At 41.8% G+C, this 19,556-nt stretch overlaps 1 protein-coding gene across 2 annotated transcripts; it reads right to left on the reverse strand.

Moving 5' to 3' along the window:
- Positions 1-110: 110 nt before the first annotated feature.
- MFSD14A (major facilitator superfamily domain containing 14A) lies at positions 111-14,454 on the reverse strand. Of its 2 annotated transcripts, none has more exons than XM_027892334.1 (12): positions 14,392-14,454; positions 8,174-8,269; positions 7,018-7,080; positions 6,307-6,434; positions 5,152-5,266; positions 4,503-4,721; positions 4,101-4,214; positions 3,528-3,599; positions 2,952-3,064; positions 2,707-2,804; positions 2,042-2,205; positions 111-1,442 (listed from the first exon to the last, which is right to left on the reverse strand). In XM_027892334.1, exons 1-12 carry the CDS (start codon positions 14,413-14,415, stop codon positions 1,236-1,238), a joined length of 1,413 nt encoding a protein of 470 aa, XP_027748135.1. In that variant the 5' UTR covers positions 14,416-14,454; the 3' UTR covers positions 111-1,235. The 2 variants fall into 2 exon arrangements, with proteins under 2 accessions (XP_027748135.1, XP_027748134.1); XM_027892333.1 differs by lacking the exon at positions 14,392-14,454 and adding an exon at positions 13,352-13,568.
- Positions 14,455-19,556: the final 5,102 nt, after the last annotated feature.

Consider the following 19,556-nt stretch of genomic DNA (forward strand, 5'->3'; position numbering starts at 1 on the left):
CTGACACATAAAACCTGCTGCACCTGTACTCCAGCTGACTTTGCCCACCTGCTGAAGTGTAACACGCACTATGGCACTTCAATTAAGGGTTTAAGAGACGTTAACAAGTATTTAAAAATTCATTAAAATATTCAACTTTATTAACAGTATATTTACATATTTTTTTTCCTGCTCTTGGTCAACCATGGTGAATGTTCAAAGGTAAAAAAGCATTAAGCAATAACCACAAGATGAAAACATTTTAAACCTATACAATACTTTATACACAAATTTATACAAAGGAACACTTAAATAATACAACTGGACACAAAAATATACACTTTTAGAGAAATTCACATCAGTAATTGTATATAAAGCTCTCTTCTGTACTAAGGGTCCTGAAAATTTAGGACTAAAACTTTAGCTCTGTAATGCAAAAGGGTTATTGTGACAGTCCTCAAAGGCCACTATATAGCACACGGACAGATTCAAGGCTATCAGCTTATATTCAGTCTGTGTATTCAAGTTTTGAGGTCCTTATGATTACGCAAACGTCAGAAGAAATATAGTGGTATAATAAACGGTACATAGGAAAGCAGAGTTTTAGAGCCAGTATTAAAATTTGTAGGCTCAAAACACCCACTTACTATTTAAACAAGTGTTTGACACTACCGTTTATTCAAAAATAGAAAGAGTAAATGCACTTACATAAAAAATAACTTTTACTGTTCAGCAAGCGTGCTCATGTGATTTTTGTATTAGTACAAACTTAAAAAAAAAACCTGCCATGTGACTTTTAAAAGAAATGATACCAATTTACCTTCTCCCTACTAGAGTACATTTACATTAAGGCTTTGAATCAACTGACCCAAGATTTTAAAACGAATGGGTCCACACGGATGCCAGTATGTCTCATTGAGACGTAGCGTGACTAGAATTAAAGCTCACCACCGTAAGGAAACAAGGACACATGCTCATGCCTGGACTCTACTTTTTGTCTCTGAACTAGAATGTAAAGTTAAGTTTAGCAGTAACAGTATTTCATGGCAAGAGACAAGTATGTAACTGTTTGTTTATAAAAGCAAGTTTTTAGTTCAATGGCAACATCTTTGGAGAAAGCTCCGTTTTAATTCCTACAGATTTCATGCAGAAAGATACTTCTTAAGATTACCTTAAGAAATTACATTTTGATGGAATTGGAATGTGTATCCCAAACTGCTGATGAAAAGAGTCCAAAAGGTCTTCCTGGATTTTTGTCATACATTTGTATCTTGCAGCAGTGGCTCTTTAGCTTCACCAGGAGTTTGTGGGCTGTGGGGATGGCCGTGGCTGCCACAGTGTTTCTTCCAGTTGCTGGATCGTACATTTAGGTTTGTGTGTTCAGGAATAAACAAGGCAACAAGTAGTGCCAACAGCACAGAGCACGCTCCAAATAAGAATGGGGGTCCGGGAATTATGGAGTTCTGAAAGCAACAACAGTAACACCACAACATGTCAGTGAGCCTTTAAACACACATTAACAGACTACAATTGCTAATTAGCCCAATTTCTGCAGTGGGAAGAGCTGTTTCCAAATACACTGGTTAATACAGTGGAGTCTTTTAAAAAAATATGAAAACAATGTTACATCCTAAGATTTAGGACAAGGGAGCACGTGGTTCTTATTAATGCCTGCCAACTTCCTTTTCTAGGGCACGTTCTTCCTGCTGAGTTTCCTCAATAAACTAATATCTATTAGGAATTAAAAAACCCAGCTTGGTTAAAGGACAACAAAACCAAAACATACACCATTGGCACACTGTTGGTATCAGTCCATCCTTCCCTCTAGTGTTCTGCTCACAAGGGTCACAGTTGTCTATGACCATCACCTGTGTCTATTGGAAAGTTAAACTAAACCAATGCATCCAGTTAAAAACAAACAGACCAATGACCCTGCCCCAAGAGGGACTCAAGAACCTCTTTCTACACACACCACTTGGTGTCACTGAATGTAACACAGCATCAAACTGATGGGCACGTTATCCCTTCCTACTGGAAGCTGTAAGCAAAAAAAGAAACATACCTGTTGTGAAGGGTATTGTGCAACCACACTACCTCCTGATGGTGATTCAGACATGGGGAGTTCATTCAATTCAACGTGAAATATATAGAATATAAAACCATAAAGTGCTGGTCCCAAACCATTACACAGTCCTCGAATGCCTGTTATCATCCCTTGAACAACACCTGGGAAAAGCAAAATACTGATTCATTAAAAATAGTTAGTTATATGTGTATAAATACAGGTAGATGAGAACAGTGTAAGCCTTTATTCACTTTATCTTCAAACTGATGCAAGCAGGAAAGCTCTACATGCTGTTGCACTATGGGTAGTAATAAAGGGGTGCAAAAAGCTGGTAATTATTGTACATTCAGGTGGTTTTTCCATCTGCCTCCAGCACAGAGCAGTACTTGCCATGCTGAGCTCACTCTTAGGCCAGGAGATAGACAATAAGTTTGGTGAATATTTTACTACTGTTGGGACCTGATGAAGGTTTTCCCTCTTCAGAAGTACGAGATGCACTCACTGCAACTGCCCAGCCCCCTGGATTTAGCACGTGGTGCCCTGTGCGCAGGAGCCTGGGCTGGCCCGCCAGCTGGGGCTGCCTGACGAGCAGCACGACGAGACCCCCGTATGTCTGCACAGTATTCCCTGACTAGAATTCCAAGAGCCAGGACGAAACCTACCCTGCTGGTCGGCATCAGCAGTCCGTGAAACCAGGGCACTGACAGCTGGGAAGGTAATGCTGGACATGGCTGCCACGGCACCGGCTGCCCACATCATCCTGCAAAACACACACTGGGATCACTGCCCGGCACGGCTGGAGCACAAGAACGCTGGATGTGCCTCACACACACCTGGGAGCCCCTCGGATAAAGGGTACAATGCAGACAAAAACTACCGTTCAGAGACTGAAATGCAATGTACGTACCATGGCTCTGATCCAAAGCCGTACCACGCGAGCTGCAGTATCTGAAATCCCAGGCCCAGCAGGATGGTATTTTTATTTCCAATGGACCGCATAAGTAAACTCAAAACTACTGTCTAACAGGGGAAAAGGTGGGGGGAAAAAAAAATCAGAAAAACAACATTCTAAATGTTAAACACAGACGAGTTGATGAGTTAATAATTAAAAACGCAACAAAACCCCTGAAAACATTTTATTCTCAAAGACAAATATACACAAATAAATTAGCTTTAAGATAAAATTCTCCAGAAGCAGTAGTTGCCTCTACCCAAAAAACAGTAATTATTTAGGAATTAATATAACCAAACCCTCACTCCTTTGATGCAGAAAGGATTTAGTTTTCCCAACACAATACATATCAGATATTAATGAAGCAAACCCTGGTTGTCAAGTACTTTTTTCATCTATGATAGAGTGTTAATCAATTGTTAGAGATTTGGAAAAAAACAGCTATAGAAAAGGTGAGCGTTCCCGAAGTTCTCCACAGTGCTTCATTCTTTTGAACTTAGCAAATCAATGACACACGGAGCAATAACTCACCTGTGCAATAATGGAAAGAATCCCAAGGACTGCTATAAATGCTGCAACGCTTTCAGACGAAAATCCCATAATCTATATTAAAAAAAGGCAATTTGATTATTAACCATAAACCATGTATCAGGATGTCACAAACACAGTGAGGGAACACACAACACAGGAGACCACTATTATTCAGCTCTTCCTTAACTTAGAAATCTAAGTCATAGGGTTTGGAGTTGTTTTTTTTTATTATTATTAAATAAAGTAAGTATATAAAAACAAAGGGGCATAAATAGAAAAAAATTAAATAGTTCTCTCAAAAAACCAGTTTTAACATACTGAACTTGTAGTCCAAGAATAATGCAAATAACTACAAAATACAAAAAATTGTTTTATAGCTCATTCATCATTTCACTCTTTTTGTGTCTCTATAAAGAGAGAAAAACAGAACAGCAAGAGGACTTAAATCAGCTGCTGGAGGCTTTTAAATTATACTAGTTATCTATATTTCCCATAATAATTCAGGATTCTGAAAACTTTCCTAAATCCTGTGAATTTACTGTTGTTCAAATCCATACCAAAATGTTCCATTACCTGTCTGAGGTATAGGAAGAAGCTGGAATATTGGCCTGCCTCTGGGAGGTAGGAAAGAAAGACTGTTATGCAGATTAGCAGCACAATGGAGTCCTGGCCGACTTTCTTCAGTGACTGCAGCAAGAGAAAAGTATAAAACATTATAAAATATTCAACCTTCATTTTCAGAAATCATCCCTAGCGGGGATCTGAAAAACCCCCAAAAAGGTTATGTGGCACCACCAAAGCATTCCCTGCATGTTTAGCAAGACTGTTGGCAAAAGTATTAACAGTGAAACAAGGTCAAATTTAAAAAAAAAAGGCTTTGTTTTCAGGCTTGAAACACAGTAAATTCAGCCTCTTCCCTGTCTCCGAAGCTCCACATCTACAAATAACAGAATATTCCCTATTTAAGTAGCTTACTGCAAAGGGGTCAGCCTGCTCCCACGAAATGGGTGCTCCCCAGGATGCCGGCCTCATCTTCTCTGGCAGCGACTCTGGCACAGCAACGAGGATGAAACAAATGTCCAACAAGGCTATGGCTGTAGCCAGGACCACAACCAGGCTGTCTCCGTACTCACGACCAAGGTAGGCACCGATAGCAGGGCTGATGACTAAACTCGCCGCAAAAGTTGCTGAAACCTGGAACAAACCACAGCGGGTAAGAGTTTCAGTGACACAGGTCAGCAGTGTTATTACCCACGCTTCCTCATTTTCAGAAGCCTAACCATTTTAATCAGGCCTCTGTGGTAGCAGCTCTGTGTTTCAGAAAATCACAGTTTTTCAAGAAAACCTTTTTCTGATAACTGGACAGCAATGTGAGGCTCGCAGCACTCTTGCATGTACTCTAGGGTCTGCTCATATCTCTGGGAAGCAATGAGCTGTATTTAATTCAGAAGCAAAATATTCCAAAGATACAAGACTGGATGACAGGAACAATTAAACGGAAAAACCTGACTCCAAACTAAAATCAACTTGCCCCAGAAGAAACAAACAGGCAGCTTTGAAAAGCGTTACAAACTGAAGGGTTTAGTACTGCACACCCCAGGAAAAGAGCCAAAATAATACCTACCAAACCATAGGCCATGCTTCTCTCATGTTCTTGGGTTATGTCTGCTACATAAGCAAAAACTACAGAAAACGTCACTGCAAAAACTCCAGACACAGAGATAACAGCAAAGTACCACCTAGAACACGATAAAAAAAATTAGAACAGCTAAATAGAAACAGAAAGTCTATTCAATCCAAGTGCAGTTCACACTAAATCACCCTGTCCAACTTATCCTGATGATTTATTGAGATAATCATGGATAAAGCTAATGTGAATGTGTCTTGATAGAGTTGTGTAACTCCTCCTCAGTGCACTGAGTACAAACAGCGTGATTTTGTAACATCTACAAAACACTGCTGTGATGAAGTACTACTGGGAAATGAGGTGTTCAACTAACAAATTCAACTGGTTTGCGACCCAAAGCAAATTAGGAACTTCAGTATTTTGAGAATCTGGTCATGGAAAGGCCTCACCATTAGCCATATCTTTATGCTACAGACACTAGCACTTGGCATTTGAAACCTTAATCTACACTTAGAAACAAGCTCCTTCCAAAGGGGGATGAACAAGCTGTGTGACCAGAGAGAAAGCGGGAAAGGCTGACGGAGCTCCCTGAACAGCAGGTGCTGCCCCTTGTCAGTGCAGGCTGCGCTGCTGCTGCCACGTCCTCCTGTTCATGCCCCGCCTGGGGGATGTTCCAGCCAGTTCAGAGGTTACTAACTTGCACACAGCATGAAAGCTGGTGGATTTTAGAATTCCAGAAACAAAAGTGTAAAACTGTACCAACATTTTATGTTACAAATGGTTATTTCATCCACTCACATTATGTCAGGTTGTAATTTCCACACAGCCTGTTAGTATTTGAGTACTGTGGCCACACTACAGACCTGCACAGTTTATTGGAGAGCGTTCTCCCAGCGTTTGCACATGTGCTGGAGCAGGACGAGGGCTTACAGCACACAGATCAAAGCCAGCAGCTGTTAAAATTCTGATCAAGGACTCTGGTCTCAGGGCAGCTTCTTCAGCTTGACTCTGTTCCCCCAGCTTTGCACGTAAGTAATACAAAAGCCTCAACCTCCCATGAACCGTAAACATTTATCAACAACACCACAAACAAATGCATTAGATGCAGCCTTAACAAGAAAGAGCCAAACTGCTGTGAAAGAATTTACTGACCACGGGCTGATCTTCATGAGTGGTATTGGTGCACAGGTGAAAAACACCGTTAGCAGCAGGAAGGACTTTCGTCCCCACACATCAGACAGGGCACCTATGAGTGGGGCACTGAGAAACGACAATAAGCCCTAAATGAACAGAACATTTTAAGTTAGAACTGAGTGGTTAGAATTGTGATAGCTGAGCACACCACAGTCTGAAAGCAGCCTGGGCTCTATTTTGATTCAAGTCAATGACTACAGTGCAATGCATCAAAGACCAAGCATTACTGATCTTCTATCCCATGTCTGGTTCCATAAAATTTGAGATCTGTTACCCCAGAACTACACAAAATTCAAAACACAGATGATCCAGTCATACTAGCAGTTTTATGAAGTGTGTTTTCACATAAACCTAAGTAATTGAAAATACCCTATGGGAGCAACAAGCTCCAAGTAAAAATTATCAACTTTTACCACTATATGCATCATCTGGGATTAGTCAACTACCTTTTTTATTTGCTGAACCTAAACAATAGGTACAGACCAAGCCATACCTTACTAGAAGTGAAGTGATGCACATTTACCTTTTTAGCAGCAATTTCCTCCCCTGTTATACTGGAAAAGCCATATTGAAAAAGCTCTTGAATGTTTCACCCAGTTGGCATTCATTTCTGTATTCCTCCCACCATTCACTTTAAAATGTACTTGTGATTAACTCCTGTCAGCTTACCTTTACTCCTTGAATTAGACCATTCATTAGAAATGTATGTTTTGGGAAGGTTTCATGCAAAACCTGGAGAAGAAATATGAACACTGTCATTTACACAATATTAACTACAAATGTTTCTCATGCAGCATCCAACTTCATGATGCACAGTACTTTTTTATTTTCATAGAACACAGAGGAACAAAAAGGCAAACCACAAATAATATATTTAACCTCTAATTTGCATGGAAAGTAATTTGGGACTTCAATGTCTGAAATCTAAATAGACCACAGAGAACCTAGAAAATTATCTCAGACCAGACTTTCCATGTGTCACTGTGCCATCTGTCGGGAACTGGGGAGAGAGGGAGGAGAGACATCACCTCACTTTTGTAAGTGCCTCCCAGCTCGGTGACCAGAGCCCGGAAATGCAGGTCTCTCTGTGCCTGGTGGCAGTGAGAGGGACTCCCTTCAGTAACCAAAGTGCTGTCTATACCAGGACACTGTTCGTGGTTAACATCAGCTTTCAGAGCTGCACCAAGACTGCATTTTAGGTGGAGCCTGCTTGAAGATTTTTAAGCCTTCACTCCTTTTAATTTGCCAGCATGTGTCACTCACAGATTAAATCCAAATTAAAAGCAACCTGCTACATGACAAAATAATTTGGTACAAACACGCTGGTATGACTGTCTCACTAATCACAAGGAAGCTCTGACTGGTGTGACAGGGTCTGTGCTCTGAAGCTTCTGTTTAAAACACAGCCAGGTCAGCAAAGGTCTCCCTACCTACACACACACACACACACACACACACACGATAGCATAACGTTACCAAATTTGAAGTGTTTTTGTCCTTATATTTGTAACGTGCCAACTTTTGGTGGCCTCTTAAAAGGAGAGATAATTGCATTACTGTCTTACTGATTTCAATCAGAAAACACTTACATGTAAGCTTGAGTGTTAGCACACTTGCATGTAAACAGCTATTGCTACACCACTACCCAGCTTAAATGGAAGATTTTGAAATTTTTGATAACATCTAAAAATACAGAACTTCTCACTTGCACAACAGAGCAGCTCAATGATATGTGATTTTCACTTAATTCAGAAGATGCTCAGTGCCTTTGCAGTAATTGCCCCACATCCTGTACGGTGAGAAAAAGCTCCAGAGAATCACTTACCACCAGAGTGGGAGCTGTCAGGAGTCCCCAAGCAAAAAACTCCAAGAAGATCACAATAACAGCGTGGTAGACACTGGGTGAGCCTATTCCTTGAGGCTAAAACAAGAGAAAAGACAGGTGATTAAAACATCTAACCATCTATCAGAGTAATGAGAAATGCATTTGAACACTAAAAATAGAAGGATTAACAACTGAACAGGACTCAAAACTTGGGAATACAGTTACCCCAGCTAACTGGCAAAATTCCTTTTTTTAACCCTTTGGTGATAACATCCCATAGTGTCTTAATTTTAGTCTGCAGAATCCTTCACTGCCATCTCTAAATATTAACCTCTTGTACTGCCAGTCTGGGAAACAAAGATGCTACAGGGAAAACAGACTCTTCTTCAGAGAATTAGTTTCTTTTCCTTGAGAAAATTGCATAAGTTTACAGAATGCCACACGGAATCAGGTTTTCACGATTTCAAAACATGGTAGTGTTCATACTCAGCTATCCCAAAATCTAATTACCTGGTCTATATAAAACAGCTCTACAGCACTTCTGTTACTAAAAGGCACCACTGCTACACACAAAACTTTGATAGCTCTAAATCAGGGAAGAAACTGAAATAACAAACACAGCAAATCTCAGGAACAGCACTGATCTCTTCCCAAATACTGAGTGCAGGCCTGTGAGCTACAGGGCGCTCAAATGCAGGAAGTGATACAGATGAAAGATTTGACATAAAGAACTTTGAATTCTTCAGTGATTTAGTAGAATCAGAAGTAGCTTTTGAGAAGAATAAAAAGGAGCATGGCTGGGACAACCTGCTCATCTTGTAGACTCTGTAAATGCTGTCAAACAACATGCCACAGTGCAACATTTGCAAATTAAGGATATGGTTCACTAATTATTTTCACATGAAGGCACTATGAATAACTCATCAGAAATCTCATATGCATTCTTTAAACTCTGAAGTGCTGCCTTAACATCGAGTCTCCCAGCCTTGTAAGTGTTACTAAGAGCGGCACTGATGTGATCAGACCTGACCTTACACTGAGCACACACAGCCTAAAGACCTCAGCAGCTTCCCAAGGCGGCTCACTGGGATCTTATCAATGTGTGTGAGTAGCTGATGGGAGGGAGCAAAGACAAGAGCCAGAAACTCCTCAGGGGTGTCAGTGACAGTACCAGAGGCACACACTGAAATACAAAAAATTCTACTTAAGCCTTGAACAAGGACCCCCTGAAACAGGCTGCTCAGCGAAGTGGGGAGCCTCCGTCCCCCACACCTCACTAGACACAGCCCTGAGCAAACTGCTCCAGCTGACCCTGTCTGGGGTAAGAGAGTGGAGTAGATGGATCAGAGATGTTCAGAGGTGCCTTCCAGCCTCAAATACTACACAATTCCAAGCTGCAGGTCTGTAATATTAGAATATTTCTTTTACTATGAGATTTATGCAAGCCATACCTAGCTTTTCTTTCCAGATTCCAGTATTCACAATATAGGAAAAAAAAGAAAATTTATTGAACAAATATAGGAAATAAATACAGAAAACCTCACTGGCTACTCATCCCTCTTGCTAGAAAAGATCAAAATTTTTAAAAATAACCTTATCAATATGTAAAAGGTTACAAAAAGTTACATCGAGTTACAAAAGTACCATCGAATTGTGCTATTTTTCTTTCCCAAACCCTCTTCAGTAAATACAGACATTCCATACAGATATTTCTGCTATTCCTTCATCCCACACTCCTAAAGAGTTACATTAACAGTCTTTTTAGGTACAGAAAGTGGCTATAATTATCTTCTCTTCCCACAATTCCTTTCCCTTTCCACCCACAATCCTTATTTTAGCTTTGGGTTAAAAATTTATCCAGCTCTGCACAAACAGTAAGTATCAACATCAGCTGTTTGGCTCAGTGTCATAAAATCAGAAAATCAGGTTGATTCTCATAGCCCCTGGATTCCTGTCACGTTACTGGTTCGTGACCCCCCAAGGTATGACAGATGGCGAGGTGGGTGTCACAAACCATCCCTGTCCCTCCAAGCACGGGGGTCAAGAGCACCTCTATTCACAGCAAACACGAGCTCAGTGGCCATCTGTGCCTCCCCCAGCTCTGGGCAGCTCCTCGCACAGCACACGCACAGACTGAAACAGCACAGTGAAAGCAGGGGCTGTTCTGCACAGCTGAACCGCTGGTGACTTTAGAGACACACGGGCAGGTGACTGCTGCCCTCTGCCACGGCATCCAGCTGTAAGCAACAGCGACAGAAGCTTCCTACGTGCTGGCAGAAACAAAGAGAAGTGACATTTAGATCATTAGGGTTAAATTTCCTTGCTTTCTTATTGCCAGTGCTCTTTGCCACAAAAAGGTAGTTTAGCCATATTTAGATCATCTCCTCTATAGCCACTTTTAAAGGTGGTTGCAACTATAAAGTAGCAAAAATACTCCTGAGGTGGAAGAAAAATGGAAGGAGATTAATAAGCAGATAAATTGCAGTCCATTAAGATATTTCATGTGTGTTCAGTCCACAAGATTTCAGCACCAGTCTGATGAACCCTCCTACCCCAACATGTGCAGTGCAGGTGCTGGGTGTTCAGCCCTGTCCTGCGCTATAACCTGACCCCTGTGGTTTATAAAGGGGTTGACAGGTAATGTAATGACCCAAGTGCAACCAAATCAGGTGGCCTTACACCTGGAGATAAAAGATACAGAGTCCTTGTGTGAACAAGCTGGAACCAAGATGTTCAATCAGAGTAACAACTGTTTTCTGCAGCCAGGCACCCAGAGCAGAACGTATTTACATCCAGCTAAATCTGTGGCACAAAACAGCGCTCTAAGAATGCCCTTTACCCTGGTTAGAGAGAAGATGTCTTTAACCAAACACTCTGTACTGTCAGCCATGTCAGTGATAAAAAATGTACGTGCTAGGCAAGCCTAAGAACACACATCTAATAACTACCAAAGCAACGAAGGCATCAGGTGTAAGATCACAGTTGCTGCTCCTCTGCTGGAAAAGGCACCAAATAAAGTACACAAATAAAGCAATTTCATGACTGCTTCAAAAATTCATCATCTTACATAAGAAAAATAGTAGCCGGTCACAAAGGAAGGCAAAATTAAAACTACTGGGAAAAACGTGTTGAAACAGAAGCTAAAGATGCCCTATCCCTGGAAGTGTTTACAGCCAAGCTGGATGGGATTTTAAGTTGGAACAAGATGATCTTTAAGGTCCCTTCCAACTAAACCATTTATCATTCTATGAAACCACTTCACTGGTGTTACTGCCTCTCCTTCAGTGAAATCTGACAACACACACTCGAGCACACACACCACTACACATTTTTTCTGTGATACAGCTACTAAAGCTGCAAAGAGAACAAGCCAAAAATACTCCCATGCACCAACCCAACCTCCTGCACCTCCCACTGCCTTGTCAAGGCGACCCAGCACAAACTGTGGTGGGAGGAGAGGCTTTGCAGAAACAATGGGTGGGTTTCCTTTTGGCTTGTTTTTTTTTTTTTTTTATCTTTCCACATCAGACCCAGTGACAACTACATTAGATTTGACCAAAATTCCCCATCAGAAACTCTTTTCGCCTGTGCCACTGCCTCATTAACCAGCTGTATTTTCTTGTTGGCTCACACGGTTTTCTTTGATGTCAAACAGTTTCAAAATAAACCAATATCAGTCTGGAAACTGTACATGAAGGTACTTGATTAATTACTGGTTTGCCAGTGGGAGACATTCAAGACATGGGGGCCATTTTCATGTACCTGTTACCCAACACAACATGCTGGGTAACAAAGCAGCTGAGGATGCTGAGCACTGAAGGGTAAATAACAGAAAACATTAAAAAAAAAAATTCAGGCAAAAAGTTTTTGTTGTCATTATAAAAAACACTCTGCTATACCAGACCTCTCAACTTTAGAAATGTATTTAAAACAAATAAATTCCAAAACATTTATCTGAAAGCAGAAAGTATCACAAGCGGAAATTTATTACCTAACAACAATCTACGTACTTTCATCTAATGTTTATGGCGTGTTTCCAGTGTTTTAAAAAACTGAAAGTCATACAGAACTCATGCAAGTTTGCATTCTGCTTTTAGAACTGGCAGGAGGCACCGAATGCTGCACTACAAGTATCACTGAATGCAGTTTATTGTAACATCCTTTCTCCTCTCTCAGCATAAGAAAGCTAAAGTTGACAGGTAAAGGACACTTGGAAACAGACTGTACCTTACCAATGATGCTCCAGAGAGAAATTACGAAGCATCATGTCCCCTGAGTAACAGCATTTACTCTGCTTTTACTAGTCCTTCTAAAATACTTGCATTTAACATTAGTACAATACAATCTCATACATTTCTGTCTTTACAAAGAATGGGAAAACACGTCCAGGAAAACACCAAAAGCCATCACTGGAATTAGTTTTGCTTCTTAACACTGAAGTAAACCAGACAGATGGCCATCACTTCGATGAACAAGTGTAGTGATTCTGGCACCTCCCTTTCCTCCACTATTGTTCCAAAAAGACAAACTGAAGGGCTATCAGCAACTTAGCCTGTCAAGATGTCTCTTACATGAAATAATGACACCGTATTTAGAAGAGGGCACATGGAAGACACAGAATGTTACACAGTGGAAAAAATCCAGGGGCAATGATACACCGGAAGTAATGGCACTCATCAATTTAAAAAAAAACCGACCCAAAACACAAACTCAAACAAACCCCAAGCTCCAACAGCAAAAACCACTTAACAACTTCTCTTCTTTTTAAAATTTATGTATTCCAGAGGATGTAAGACAGCGTGAGAAACTGCAAAACCCTTCTTCACAAAACCTTCGCTGTGCGTCCTATCCCGGCCCGCGGGCACAGCGATCACAGTGAGCACGGCGAGCACAGCGAGCACGGGGTCCGTGCCGCCACCCCCCGCCCTGTGCGGCCCCGGACACGCCCCGCACCCGAGGCAGCCCCAACGCCCCGCCGGGCCCGGGCCCAGCGGCTGGGGCCGCGCTCGCTCCTCGCCCCAAGCCCGTCCCGCGCCCGGAACTGCCCTACGGGCCGCAGGAGCCGCTGGGGCACCGCCACCGGCGCGGCTGCCGAGGCCCGCGGGCCCGCCAGGCCCTGCCCGCCCGCTGCCGCCCCCGCCGGGATCCCCGGTGCCTCCAGCCGCGCCCCGGCCTCACCGTCCCGCCGTCCTTAATGATGATCTTCTTGGCCAGCATGATGCTGCGGTTCACGGCGCGCTTCTTCTTCTTGCCCGCCTGGGTCATTTTACCATCGCCCCGGGCGGCCCCGCCGGCCCCTCCCGCTCCCCTCGGGCCTCGCTCCCTCCGCCCCGGCCGCGCCGCCGCTCACGCGCCCGCCGCCATCTTGCGCTGCCTCCGCCGCGCGCGCAGCCCCCGCCGCGCATCACGCGATCGCGCCATTGGCCGCGCGCCGTCACGTGAGCGGGGCCCAAACCCCGCCCCCGCCGGGAAGGGGCGGGGCCGGGCCGGGAAACGGGGCTTGGGGAAGGGAAGGGGAGTCTGGGGAACGGGAGCCTGGGGAAGGGCAGCGGCGGGCCCACCACCGGGACATGCCGGGACACACACCGGGAGCCCCGCGCTCGCGCCCCGTTTCTCAAACGCCCCTCCCAGCATCGTCCCCCGACGCGCGCCCGTCCCCCCCGAGCGAACCGAGCCTGCGGGGGCTGCGTGGAAAGGAGCGACGGAAGGGAACTCGTGCTGGACATTCCTGGCACTTCTAGAGCCAAAGCACACAGCCCTACATGTAATTCATCCTAAACATCCAACATGGAGACGTTCTGTTTCCTTACTATCAAGATTTAAGCTTAGTTTATGAAAGCTCCGGTGTGACACCTTCAAACGGGCGGGTCATTCCAGGTTCTGATTTACCACACTGCCCTCAGATAATAGGATAACAGGGATCGGCTTTCCCAATGGCAGTAGGCCCGTAAGCGGAGAAGATCTTTTAGAAACGATGTGGTTTATAAATGCCTTCACTGCTGATGGTCTGGCAGCGCTAACAGAGCAACAACTGAAGTAACTGTTGGTATAAGAACGGAAATCAGAAGAGAATCAGAATAGAACTGTCCACATCCTGTACTTCTGCATTAAGACCACCAGACACAACTCTCCATGGTCGCATCCACGTATCAGTCTTTTCTCTGCGTTCTTTTTCTCTTAGTCTTCCATCTTTCAACCCTCTCGCTGCTTATCTCCATCTCCCCAGCTCCTGCGACATCCATGTTTCCCCCAAAACGTCAGCTACACAAGGAGCATCCTCCCCGTCCCTACCAACAGTGGAGCCTCCCCCCTGAGGTACAGACTGCAGCTCCCACCGTGTAAACAAAGGGATATAAATCACTCACCGCTTAAGATTGCGTGGCCTCAAATTAAACTCTTAGCCTTAAGATAAGCATCCTCTTCTCTCATCATAATGCGACTTTTAAGGAATTTAGAACTTCCTGAGGCACAGCCCTACTCAGAGGCCAACAGAGGTACTCGCGGTGAGACAAGGGCAAGTAGGCTCCAGCTAAATGATACAAAGTGTGAGTCTAATGGATCTAGGATGTTGGCTGTTATCAGTCATTTGTTACAAGTCTTAATGTGTCACACCAGCTATGTGACAATTCTGTCCCAGGGTTTCTCAGTCATTCTACTTGAAAAGGAGAGGGAGTCCCAGAACAGTTTCAGGGCTATCCCTCAGAGTGCTTAGATTTTGGTGGGAAAGTCACATACAGACATGTACGTGACATGTAAGGGACTCGCAAAAAAAGGCAACACAGCTACACAATGTCAGTACCAAAGTCATTTGGTAACTAGGCTGATAAGACAGCTGTTTTACTATCCATACCTTCATATGAGACCAACCCCTTTTACTGATGTCATTATCTCAAAACCAGTGCTTTTAAATATCAAGTTTGTTCATGTAGACAGGGCGGATGATTCAAATAATGGAAACGTAGAATAAATTCTAGATAAATGACTTGATTTTGCTGTCATGAATTTCAGACAGTTACATGTTTTTAAATATCAAACTCCACTTATATATACAAGTCCTGACAGAATCCACTCTGCCATTATTTAACTGAGACACAGATTCCTGACAAACACTGAAACTCCTGAAGAAGAGAAACGAGAACTGTCTGTTACATCTGAACACCTGTAGTGCCCAACCCTCCCTACTAAGTAAATACATAATACTGCCCGCTAGCTGTAGAGGGCATTAATGGCCAGTCTTCGCGAACGAAGAACCGGGGAAGGTCTTTCCACCTTCCAGCCTGCGCATTGGATTTTTTAGGTGAGACACAGTGTGCGCGGAACTGAGCCCACCCTTTAATCCTGAGGTTCATCTGCCGGGGCCTTTTGGAAGCAGAATGAAAATGGACAGAGCACTTATCATGTCCCCAGGGAGAGTCCCTGACTCTAAAGCACAAGTAGATGATGGCTTCAGTGGTTTCAGTTAAGACTCCTCGTGAGTGCTTTCAGGCCAAACTGGAAGAACAGTGTCCCCTGCACCCCCGGGATGGGTAAAGAGTACCCATCTGGTACCACTATGCTCATTTGTTTAACTGATGAGTAATTAATTTCTGTTACCTAATGGCCTAAAAATTTCAGTTTAAGTCATATTGCATTTGAACAATAAGATCAGAGCAAAACTGACAGAAGGAATGCATAGAAATAAAGCGCCCTGAAAATTCCTGGTGAAATGACCCAGTTTTATTATATGTATCTCTGGAAAGGACAGAGGAACGTGTTATCCATCATCTGTAGTAATGTGCCTGTGAACTCTGTTCCGGTCTTTGATATACTATAGATTATGGCTATACATAGCTCCTTCTAGAAAGGATTACAGTGTTTTACAACCACATCTCACACTGTAAATTGATATTGACACCCAGGCACTTCCCACCACCTCCAGTCCAGGACAAGGTTTTCAGACCAGAAGAGCACAGAGGGAGTCACAAGAACACTGCCTGAATGTGATTCACAAGAAGTCACGACACTGGTAAAAAAGAAGCATGTCTCGGTCAAATTTAAATTGCTGACAAAATTCAGTAAGCTGTTAAAAGATACCATTAACAAACATGTTACAACAGCCTCCTGAATTTTATAGAAAATGATGCTAAAATTATATTCTGAAATAGTACATGTTAATTAAACATATTTTATTTCTGCTAAAACACACATAGGGCAAACCTCTCCTTTTACAAAGCTCTCAGTTTTCTATCCTATTCCTAATAAAGGCAGTGCTTAATTTTAACCAGTTTATTACTATAGTGGCATTATCTACACATACAAAAGAAAAAAAAATACAGTATTTTACCTCAATATGGATTTAAGAGACTGTGTTAGGTCATGTAAGATGCATTCCATGGTTCAGCGGTGTTATACAAAAAAAAAAAAGTTTCCAAACTGCCTGGAAACACTATAGATTAGAACTGTATTCAGTGTAATCACAAATATTGACATTAACATATAAAAACCTAAGACTACCTTAAAAACTTCACTATGACATTTGAATATATGATCTATATTTGGGCTCATATATTGAGAATGAAGAGCAAAGTTTAAAAAATCTAAAAAAGTGATATTCATGGCAGCAAATACAAACATACGCTTAGCATAAACAACTCTTGCCGACCTATAAATTGCTGATGAAATGAATATGGCTAATTACAGTCAGAATGATGATGGAAGGTTAAAGAGTTAATTTTTTCATGTCTGCTCTTGGATGCAAACATGTAGCAGACATTCAAAAACAAGAGCTGAATGGCACCTCAGGACAGATTCTATTTTCTTTTAGAAAGAGTAATAAGTTCAGCTACTGAGAAATAATTAGAAAAAGTTAAGAATTTAACTGAACAGAAATTTGGACAGTCACTGAAGCAGAAGATATAACTAATTGCATGTGTTTTGTTGCATTTTCCCCTGCATTTTTTTTTTAGTAAAAATGTCTTAATTCTAGATAGTTAAAAACACGATGAGCTTACCTGTAAAGAGCAGAACTCTCTAGTCACTTCCTCTGGGAAATAATCAGCATTGAAAATGAAAAAATGTATTAAAGTAAAGGGAAGGAAACACTTCTTGGGCTTTCTTACAGTAATACACCACCTTAGGTAACAATACATTACCACATATATGGTATAATACCATGTTACAGATAAACATTACCTTCTAATACACAAATATCTCATTCTTACAAAACATAGATTTCAGATAAGAAAACAATGAATAATCCTCAACACAATATCCAGCAAGAACCATTGTCAGCAGGAAGAAAATGAGCAACAGGTTCAAAACTGAAAGATGACTATTGCTTAAATACAACACAACATGCACGGCCCACCGGGAACCGTATCAAAATATGAAAGTTACTGACAACGAAAATCAGAAGAAAGGCAATGTTTCATTTATCAATTTAAAACCAATTCAACAGAATCTATGACAGTATCTTGAATAACAGACATAAAAATAAGTTAGGAACACAAAACAATTACGTGCCACTAAAAGTGAGAGGTCTGTATGAGCAAATGAAATGCAAGCACAGGCTACCAAACTGAGATTTTTTTGGAGGAGGGGAAATAAAACAATAGTTACTAAAAATTGCAGAAAAAAACAAAGGTGTTATCTTGTAGAAGCTGAATCTAGAACATGAATCTACTCTTTATTAAAGCAAACAAAAAAGGACGTTTTCTCATGGTTTGTATAAAACAATGAAATTGAATAGTACCATACAATTATCTGCATTCTTTGTGAAAAGAGATTATTGGGCACTTGTGGAAATTGTAGAAATACAATGTAAAAAGTTTATGTTACTTTATTAGACTCAAGTTTTTCACTACAGAACTGATTTATTTTGCTTTGAAGACATTTCTAAATTTATTATTTGACAATTTATCATGTATCCCAGAGATTCCCAAATAAAACTACCAAATATCCAAGTATTCAATAAATACTAGTACTCCCATCCTGCAAGTCTTAAAAAAAATCACATAATTCAAGTTATTGCAAATAAATACCTAGCTACAACTTTTTAAATATTTAAATAAAATTCTGCCAAGTATAGATTAGCCTCCTAAATATACACTAAACAAGCAAAACCATTCTCTAAATGTCAGAAAAGTAGTTCAGAAAGACAAGTTTATTTTTGGAAAGTTAGACTCCTACAGGTTGTCTTAGGGCAAACTCAAAGCACACCATCCACTACTTCCCAGTGCTCTGTCCTACTTATGCCTCTTTGGTTAGTTAATGAGTTATAGACTTAAAACTGCTTAAGAAAAAATTAAAATACAAATACAAAAGTATCTCAGTGAGAAAATGCACATATGCTCCCAGTTTGCAAAGGTTCAGTAAACCCTCCTCAAATCTTTTTTGTTCTCACCCTGTCAAAGACCAAGGAAACACAGTTAAAAATGCAAATTCATTTTTCCTTTACAGCAATAAGTGTACGGAAAGATCTGTCCTTCTACTTCATAGGACTGTCAGCTGCAGGCACAGAAGAGTCACTGACCTACAGACAGGATTTACTGTTCCTTAGTACAGCAGAGACTTTGTTTTCCAAAGCTGCACGACGTCCTATTCCAAAGCAAAGAGCACACTTTCCCGTTCTTTCCTATAAATGGATCCTCACTGATAAATATTGACAGGTGCACCTGAAATATTAAAACTGGGTTACACATAACAGAGCTCCAGCAACATGGTGATTATTTGGCCTGTTTGGTCCCTTCCTGTTCAAGCTGCTACCTCTGTTTTTTTTGGAGACATTCCTGGAGGAAGTAACCAACTGTATCACCCCAACCCTTTCAGTACTGCAATTCATGATTAAAAGTATCCCTGTGTAGGCCAAACTCCAGCTCAGATATGACTACAAACACTTCCCTCCTGGCCCCAAGCACACTGTGAGTGGCTGTTCCACGCACACATCTCCCCTCCTGTGCACTGCAGTGCAGGAATCACCACATGGAATTTTTCAAAGATTTTGCCCCACTGAATGCTAGAGGTAGGAGATTTAATACTAACACAGGATGCCAATTTAGGGTACTACAAGATCAGTTTGACTGCCAAGTGGCAAAGCTCCTGCAATGACAACACGCTGGGACAGATTCGCAGTTCACCAAGCTCAGCAAGCCCTTGGCGTAACTCAGACAGTTCTTTTATGTCTTGCCTTGATATGATAAACAAACAAGACCTTGATAACACACCTAACAGAACAAAAACACCCAACAGAAGAAAAACACTGTTTTTACTTGACTGACATAAGTAGAATTCTTCCTTTCCCATTTACAACACTTCATTAAGAAATCTCAGAGCACTCCTCCAGAATCTCCTTGTGAATTGGATGAGGTACTTTAGTAAACATTTTAAAACACCTTTCTCTTTAACA

This window comes from Empidonax traillii, unplaced genomic scaffold, assembly GCF_003031625.1.
Source record: "Empidonax traillii isolate 1590-97213 ecotype Southwest subspecies unplaced genomic scaffold, ASM303162v1 scaffold347:size1123457, whole genome shotgun sequence".
In the NCBI taxonomy this organism is placed as follows: Eukaryota; Metazoa; Chordata; class Aves; order Passeriformes; family Tyrannidae; genus Empidonax; species Empidonax traillii.

What these genes read in the sequence shown, in the direction of transcription:
- MFSD14A (XM_027892333.1), bottom strand. Translation starts at nt 13,438, where the DNA reads ATGACCCAGGCGGGCAAGAAGAAGAAGCGCGCCGTGAACCGCAGCATC. An exon ending in GTCTAATTCAAGGAGTAAAG is followed by an intron (nt 6,435 to 7,017) that starts GTAAGCTGACAG and finishes CTGTTCATTTAG; the next exon opens with GGCTTATTGTCGTTTCTCAG. An exon ending in AGCAGGCTGACCCCTTTGCA is followed by an intron (nt 4,215 to 4,502) that starts GTAAGCTACTTA and finishes CTCTTGCTGCAG; the next exon opens with TCACTGAAGAAAGTCGGCCA.